General features: G+C 38.3%; 1 protein-coding gene across 2 annotated transcripts; it reads left to right on the top strand.

Annotated features, from left to right (window-relative positions):
• Nucleotides 1-2,727: 2,727 nt before the first annotated feature.
• LOC110502548 (cytochrome P450 26B1) lies at nt 2,728-8,363 on the top strand. 2 transcript variants are annotated; one of them, XM_021580666.2, is made up of 7 exons: nt 2,728-2,945; nt 3,539-3,792; nt 4,263-4,487; nt 4,848-5,123; nt 5,504-5,659; nt 5,878-6,321; nt 6,708-8,363. In XM_021580666.2, the coding sequence occupies exons 2-7, from the start codon at nt 3,589-3,591 to the stop codon at nt 7,053-7,055; spliced, it is 1,653 nt and encodes a 550-aa protein (XP_021436341.1). In that variant the 5' UTR covers nt 2,728-2,945; nt 3,539-3,588; the 3' UTR covers nt 7,056-8,363. The 2 variants fall into 2 exon arrangements, with proteins under 2 accessions (XP_021436341.1, XP_021436343.1); XM_021580668.2 differs by having other exon boundaries at nt 2,728-2,955.

The following is an 8,363-nucleotide window of genomic DNA, read 5'->3' as shown; positions in this document are numbered from 1 at the left end:
AAGTATTGAGATAAACTTTTGTTTTTGACCAAATACTTATTTTCCACCATAATTTGCAAAAAAATTCATTAAAAATCCTACAATGTGATTTTCTGTATTTTTTTTCTCATTTTGTCTGTCATAGTTGAAGTGTACCTATGATGAAAATTAAAGGCCTCTCTCATCTTTTTAAGTGGGAGAACTTGCACAATTGGTGGCTGACTAAATACTTTTTTGCCCCACTGTATATGTTGATTCAATGTACAATTGTAAAGCAACCAGCTACAATAGGATTGTGAGTTCGCTCAACATTTGGGTATATAACGGAACAAACATATGTTATTAAGTTGAATTGTACTTCCGCTAAACTTAGAATTTTAAGTTGAGTGAACATATTGATTGATTCTAACTTATTTGCATATTTCCCAGTGTAAAATGTAACTCTTTATGACAATACATTACATGTATCATAAGGCCTTTCTTGGAGTGCTTAGTTACACCTAAGGCAGTGGTCTGAAACTCCTGGTTTACAGGCAACATCAAGCCTGCAAATCACATTTTGCTGGTTTGCAAAGTGATGTGAAAGGATATCCAACAATTTGAACATTTAATCACTCGCAACCTGCTTTGAGAATGACTGCTGGGGTAGGGAAGATTGATTATTGTGATCACCCAAATCATATAAACTGTAAAAAGTCCAACTACTAACAAGTTGGATTAGTTTTGAAAAATGTTATTTATGATTGTGTAGGATAAGATTATACAACCAATCAATGTACATGCAAAAACACAGGTCTTGAAACAAACAATTATAAGAAAAATAAACCAGCCATAGAGCATACTGGGAAATATGATAATGAGGCCACTCAACTCACAGAACAACGCTGATTAAGCAATTGGTTAAATTAGCCTTTTTACAGTGTAGATTATGGACTGTGTTGCCATTTTAATTACGACATACATTATTTTCCCATATGTTAGCTATCAGTCAAACCGTGCAACAGTTAAACCAAAACGAACCGAAGCTAACTAACGGTTAAGGTTAGGTATTAATTCAAAATTGTTAAGGTAAGGGTTAAGGTTTAGGATAGGGTTAAAACAAGTGCCTGGCATTGGGATTAAACCTGTGATCATCAGAGCCATAGCACCCTCAACCCTAACCTTGAGACAAATAGATGGTAAAAGGTGCTAGCGTTGTCCTATAGTGGACGGCAGGACATTTCCATGGAAATACAAAACATTTAAATGACACCCCAGGCCATAATTTCACAATTTCAATGAATTAGTCTTACTCTATGTCATGGAATTTTGAGTCAAATAGAACCTATTTTTAAAACCAGTAATAAAGTCGTTTTTTTGCATAAACTGGGAATGTTATATTTTTGACTGATATTATTATTGTCATTTTTTGTATATCTGCAAAGTAGTTAAAACGTTGTCAGCAACACTTTAAGGGGCACATACGCACTATGACATAGCTTTCGCCATAGAAGGCTCTATGCAAATGTATTAATAGTGCATCCTTCTACTGGTGCCCTCCACATAGGGTGTGTAACAGGCTTATCAGCAAAATTGGGAAATGGTTAATATAACTGTTACAACATCCGTTATTAAGGCTAACTGTTAATAGTTTATTGGTACTTAACAGGTCTTAATGGTGAAAATTACGTGACCCTTGTTGGCTATACAAAAAAGTGTCCAAACATGTTCAACAGCCATATAGATTTAGCTTGAATGGGTCATAACACACCAAATTACCGTAGAGAGTGACAAAGTTGGATAATTAACTGTTTAGAATGTGAGGCCAAAGTCTGAAATTATACTTAAAATCCCCCTGAAGATAAAATCACAATTTTCATCTCACAATAAAAAACACAAGACATACTTTTTTTGCAACGCATTTATCTATTTTATAATGTCATCATTTATCATTTTTTTTCGATTTCTTTCACTAGATACAAATATTTGCAATTAAAATGATGAGACTTTAGGCTACCCTCTTGTATTGAAATACTTCGTTTTACCATTCAGGTGGCGAATGTGGCCTCCAATCCAAACTGTGCAACAGGTGTTCCTTCTTTTCCATGAATGGAAAGGAACACACCTGGAAGAACTGAGGTAACCGGGTGATCGGCATCTCTGGGGAACGCTTCCACCCAGCAATCACTCATCAACAGTGAATATGAGAGGAAACCCATTTATAATCAGAAGAATGTTAACTCAACCGCGCCTAAAGCGTTCTCCGAAGTTTTTATGGAAAGTTAATGTGTCTTACATTGACATTTATTTTGAGTTTTTTTTATATAGTATCTAAAATGGTAAATTGTGCCTTTAAATTAACACGTTTGGTCTGTGATTTGACCATTAAATAGGAAGAAATTTAACTGCGTAAAGTTGCAGGATAAATCATCCCGAAACCTAGAACCTAGATTTGGTTAGATTAAGTTTTTAGATTAATATTTTTTCTCGGATAAATAGTTATATGATTTTGCAGGTTTAATTCATCTTGAAAGTAAGACAACTTGTTCAGGTTATTGTTAATGTGTTGGCCTAAATCTATTATTTTTCACGCAGGCAATACAGAGAGGCATTGCACCATGTCCATACCTTTTGAAGACTGGTCTATGTGAACTGAAGAGTCAGTCAAACTGAGGGATTTCAGCGATTGGTTGGTTACCTGTCTCCTCAATCCGCTGCCATTCGATCCACATACCCTACACGCTCTTTCAAAGACGCCCCGCTCGCGCTCACTCAATCTCCGAGTGCTATATGATCACAAACTTTTCTCCAATCCTGGCGATGTGTCAAGCTCTTTAGATATTCAAAACAACGTTATACGTCATCTGCGAAGGTGGATCATGTAGTGTTCCAATATTTATAAAGCGCAGTGCGAACCATACATTGTGGAGGAAAACGTTTGGAGTTTCTCGCTGCTGTCAGCGACTTGGTTCTACATTTAAGACGAGGTAAGACGAGGTACATCCCCTTCTTCAATATTCGAGTTGTTTTCTGTGGTGTTTTGGTGTTTTCTCACGCTTCAAACACTTTTATTATAGGCTACTTTTTTAAAGGTATAGACTATTATTCTTAGTCAGCATCCGCCTTGGATGCGTTGGCCAGCTGTACTGTATTTCAATCAATGTGAATTTATCCCCCCGCTTTTGTCTGATTTATTACCTACCATGCACTGTAAACGCGGGACGCCTTGGGGTTATTGAGCCCCCTGGACTGTATAAACGCACATAAATAGACAAGCCGGCGCATGTAACCTGTAAAAGTTTTTGGGAATACTTGTCCGTTTCTCTTCATTCAAGGGGAAGTAAATGGAGGCGGAATGAAGTAGAGTTCCAGTAGATATAGTATCGTTTAGCCTATTTAATCTCGTTAAGTTTATTTCAACAATTTATTCTGCATAATTATCAGAAACCAGGCTTGCCATATAAAGATGTGTCTGACATCTTACAAGTGAAATAAGTTGCATTAGAAACAATTTCAACCTAAAAGCTCTATGAACGTTTTTTGTTTGTTTCCAATTAAATGTTTTCTCTCTCCTGGACAGAGAAAGAAGCACGCGTCAGAGTTTGCACAGTAGCACGTGGATGTTTGGAAATGTTCCTTCTGGAGCTCAGTCACTTGTCAGCGCTGCTCACAGCGCTCATGTCTGTGCTCTCCGCCCTGATCCTGCTTGCAGTCTCCAGGCAACTGTGGACTTTCAGGTGGACCATTATGCGGGACAAGGAGTGCAAGTTCCCGCTACCCAATGGATCCATGGGCTGGCCGCTGGTGGGAGAAACTTTCCACTGGCTCTTTCAGGTATGAGGAATGTTGCGTTTTTTACTAGCGTTCTAAGATAGGCTATCGGCGTCGTTTACGCGACGTATGTCACCATGCATGTGTTGAGCTAAAGAATTTGGTTTTTTTTTTTTTTTTTAAAGGTTGCTTTATCTCATGCAATTAGTGTAATTAAAATATTATGTAAACAAAAAACAGTACACAACTTATTAAAAAAAAACATTGGATCTCAATGTTCAGTAGGCCTTGATAATGTGTCCATGGAACTATACATGTGTGGACTTGATGAGCGCATGTAATTCATTCTTGCGGTGAAAACAGACGTTTTCACTTCACTTCCACACCGCTTTCCTGTAGGAATGTATTCTGCTTCCAGACTGGGCGTAAACTAAGAGGCACGGGTATAGCCATAAGGCTACGCGCCCTCTATAGTACACGTGAAATTAACACCCCTTTATACAGCTTTTGTGTGTGTTTGTGTTTTATGACAGGGATCCAACTTCCACATCTCCAGGAGAGAGAAGCATGGCAACGTTTTTAAAACTCACCTTTTAGGAAAGCCTGTTATCCGGGTAACTGGTGCAGAAAACATCCGTAAAATCTTGCTAGGAGAACACAACTTGGTCTGCACGCAGTGGCCCCAGAGCACCCGCATTATCCTGGGACCAAACACCCTGGTCAACTCTATCGGAGAGCTGCACAAGAAGAAGAGAAAAGTAAGGATGAAAAGAAGATTAGTAAAAACGATTAGTAAAATCGATTACATCAACATGTCCCATAAGCGTATAGTTTGCCGGATACAACTTGGTGAGGCATGGCCATCTTCTAGGCCTGCAAACTGAACGCATCTTCAAAGGAAATGCAGAATAGGCCTATTACTTGCCAGAGAGAAATCAAGGCAATAAAATATGCATTTAATTTCCTTCTGTTGTTATTGAGTTTTTACATAGAGCATTGGTTATAAATATGTAAGTATAGGGAAAATTAATTTCGTCTCAAGTATTATTCAATTGTTGTCTGGAGCACCTTGTACCAACCAGGTGCTAACTTTTTATTATGCTTTCCTTTCCTTTAAGATCTTAGCAAAAGTGTTTAGCCGCGGGGCCTTGGAGACTTACCTACCCCGCTTGCAAGATATTGTCAAGTCTGAAATTGCAAAGTGGTGCTCGGAGCCTGGCCCAGTGGATGTTTACGTCGCAGCCAAATCTCTCACATTTCGCATTGCAGTCAGAGTCTTGTTGGGACTGAAGATGGAGGAAAAACGCATAGTATACCTTTCTAAGATCTTTGAGCAACTCATGAACAACCTCTTCTCATTACCAATTGACGCACCTATGAGTGGCCTCCGCAAAGTGAGTGAGCCTACAGCCAACAATGTTATAATGCTGTAAAATTATTCGCATATGTTATTTATGTTTTAATCATTGTTAAACGGTTTGGTTAATGCAGAGAAATTATAACCCCGAAATTATAACTCTTATGTATTATCAATATCTTTACATGTTATCAAAAAACAATTGTAGCCTAAGTCGTATTGTATGGTGTGGCATGACGAACTATTTTGCTTTAGTTAATAATTTGCATGGAAAACAAAAAACTTGCACATCCAAATGTAGTATTACAACCGAATGGGCAATTATACATATAATAGAATGTCAAACACTGGATGGAAATATCTCATCGAGACAGTTAAATATCGATAAGACTATGCTGATTTATGTTTTCTTCTCAGGGAATTAAAGCCAGGGAAATCCTACATACGTGCATGCAGAAAATCATAGAGGAGAAAATGCAGAAACAACAGTCTGAGGAGTACTATGACGCTTTCGATTACATGTTGAGCAGTGCCAAGGAAAACGGACATGAACTGAGCATGCAGGAGTTGAAGGTAAATTATAGTTTTAAAAAACAGCCCAGTTTATCCATTCTGCTTTGGCTATATAACTGTAATACACAACATCCCACATTTTCCATTGTATAGTCTTATTTGGAAGTTTATAGCCTAGTATTTTGAAATCACCAATTATTTACTTTGGATCACCAAAGCAAATGCCCAATATTGTAGCCTAAATAAAAGGTTAATTGTGTTCTGTCTCTGGTGTCTAGGAAACCGCGGTGGAGTTAATATTTGCTGCTCACTCAACTACGGCCAGTGCTTCCACTTCGCTTATTCTTCAGCTCCTGCGGCACCCCGCTGTGGTGGAGAAAGCCCAGATAGAGCTGGAGTCAGAGGGTCTCGGCTACGACGCACACAGCGCCCACAGCTGCTCCAGTAAAGAAAATGGTCTGAATTGTCCTCTTGCGGTCGAACAAGGGGAACATCGGCCTCTAGACGCAGAGACCACCCCCTTGATGAATGGGAACGGGACTTTTCATTGCGCACCGGATGAAAACGAAGAGGCACCGTGTTCTCGGTCTCATATTCCTTGCTTAACTATGGAGAAACTGAGCCAGCTCCGTTACATTGACTGTGTTGTCAAGGAGGTGCTGCGGTTTCTCCCGCCAGTATCTGGAGGATACAGGACGGTGCTGCAAACATTCGAATTGGACGTAAGTATATCATACGCGAGCTTCTTGAGCACGGCGGAAGCGCACTATGGAAGCTGACCTTAGAAAAAAAACATGAACAGGCCACACACCATTATGATACATTCGATCTACTGTGATGTCGCTATTTCAGTATTTTAATTGGGTACAATGAGATCTATTCTAGTCGGGTTATTACAACTTGATTAATACTGATTAAATTACAATTGATTTATGTTTATCGTCTATGTGATATGTTGTGAGATACAGATGATACTGCCTTAACATTTCAGAAAGTCAAAGAGCATTAAATCTGACCATAAAGAGGTTTTCGCTTGCCAATAGCGACTTTTTATCTTGTCAGGATTGTGTTGAAGTTTGAATTTTTGTTTTGTCTCTCTTCTTCCAAGGGCTACCAGATTCCTAAAGGATGGAGTGTGATGTACAGCATCCGAGACACACATGAGACAGCTGCAGTGTTCCAGAGCCCTGAGATATTCGACCCAGACCGCTTCGGTTCCGAGCGTGAAGAGAGCAAGACTGGGCGCTTTAATTACGTTCCATTTGGTGGCGGAATAAGGAGTTGTGTCGGAAAGGAACTTGCCCAAATGATATTAAAAACCCTGGCCGTTGAGGTGATTGGCACGTGCAAATGGACCCTCGCCACGGATACATTCCCCAAGATGCAGACAGTGCCAATAGTCCATCCCGTCAATGGACTGCATGTGCATTTCAATTACGATAGCCTACTCCGATAGAGTTGAGATAAGTAATTGTGTTATTAAAGACATTAAGCTCATGAACTTTTCGCAATTACAATATTAAGTTATTAAATCAGAATACATAGTCAAGAAACCTTTCCTCTTCGTTCCGAATATCGTGGAAATGGTAAAAACATGGTGGTCATTGAAGAGTGGAAGCAAGGCATGGTGCCAGTGACCTTCGATGACCTGCTTATCGCCAAGATCGCCTTTTTTTCACCCACTGGGAAAGGTGACGGGAAACTTTTGCTATTGTTCACGGACATCCGGGCGCTCACTTTATAACATAGCAAATCGAAAGATGATATATAATTTTTAAGCACCCTAATGCAATATATAATGGACGAGTAGGGCTTTCTTCTCAGAACAAACATTATTTGTGCTCAGGATGTGCGTCTATAATGTCCGTCTATAATGCGAAACTGTCTTACAGATCTTGCACTTGGTCTCCACGAAAAACATTTAGAAATACCTTCAAAATGTATGTGTTTATGTGAGTAGATATAAATGAGATATAGGCCAACATATAGGCCAACAGTAGGCTATGTGTGTGTATAAAGTTATGTGTGTATACAATGAAGTAGTACCAATAAGCTTTATTTATAGAACATTTCGGCTAAGTCTGTGTTAAGATGGAATAATTATGAATAGACCTAGTTATTTAGATATCATAAGACATTAACTAATGTAAAGCTTAGACCGTTAAAACAAAACCATATAGGCCTAGAGCTTTTATTCGATTATTTAGAGGCTATACATCAACATGCAATTATATAATGTTACCTAGAGAATATAACCAATTATTATTATTATTATTATTATTACATGTGTCATCTTTATAAATAATCGCTTGTTGATTTTGAAGCATGATGGAAGCGCTGTGAAATGACTCAGTTAATTAAGATGGATTCATGGAAGGAGATAGCACTTTTTCTCCTTTACGGAGTGTGTATATACAGTATTTGTCCTATTGATTCAATATGTGTATTGTTTTGTGTATTGCTCGTATTATCTATAGAACGATGTTAAGATTAAATTGCAAAAAGGTGTATTTTTGCCATTGGATAGGAAATTCTACCATGACAAAATGTGCAATTGTTGCCATCATGTTAACCACAATGAATAGATTCCCGTTCTATTAAAAGAAAAATATGAACTTGTTCATAGATAAAATGGTTAAGGTTTTAATCATATGACATTTGAAAGTGTGCCAGTATTATCACAGTATAAGCCTATTCAATCTTTCATGACATATTGTATGTTTTTAATTGGATATACCGAAATATAGTCAATTGTTAGCGTAAA

This window comes from Oncorhynchus mykiss, chromosome 23 (assembly GCF_013265735.2).
Source record: "Oncorhynchus mykiss isolate Arlee chromosome 23, USDA_OmykA_1.1, whole genome shotgun sequence".
Taxonomy (NCBI): domain Eukaryota; kingdom Metazoa; phylum Chordata; class Actinopteri; order Salmoniformes; family Salmonidae; genus Oncorhynchus; species Oncorhynchus mykiss.
The sequence above is the reverse complement of the archived record's forward strand: the minus strand, read 5'-3'. Positions and strand labels throughout refer to the sequence as shown.

Bases quoted from the DNA above. Each gene is read 5' to 3' on its own strand.
- LOC110502548 (XM_021580666.2), top strand. From the start codon at position 3,589: ATGTTCCTTCTGGAGCTCAGTCACTTGTCAGCGCTGCTCACAGCGCTC. The intron at 3,793-4,262 runs GTATGAGGAATG...GTTTTATGACAG, and splicing joins CTTTCCACTGGCTCTTTCAG to GGATCCAACTTCCACATCTC. The intron at 4,488-4,847 runs GTAAGGATGAAA...CTTTCCTTTAAG, and splicing joins TGCACAAGAAGAAGAGAAAA to ATCTTAGCAAAAGTGTTTAG.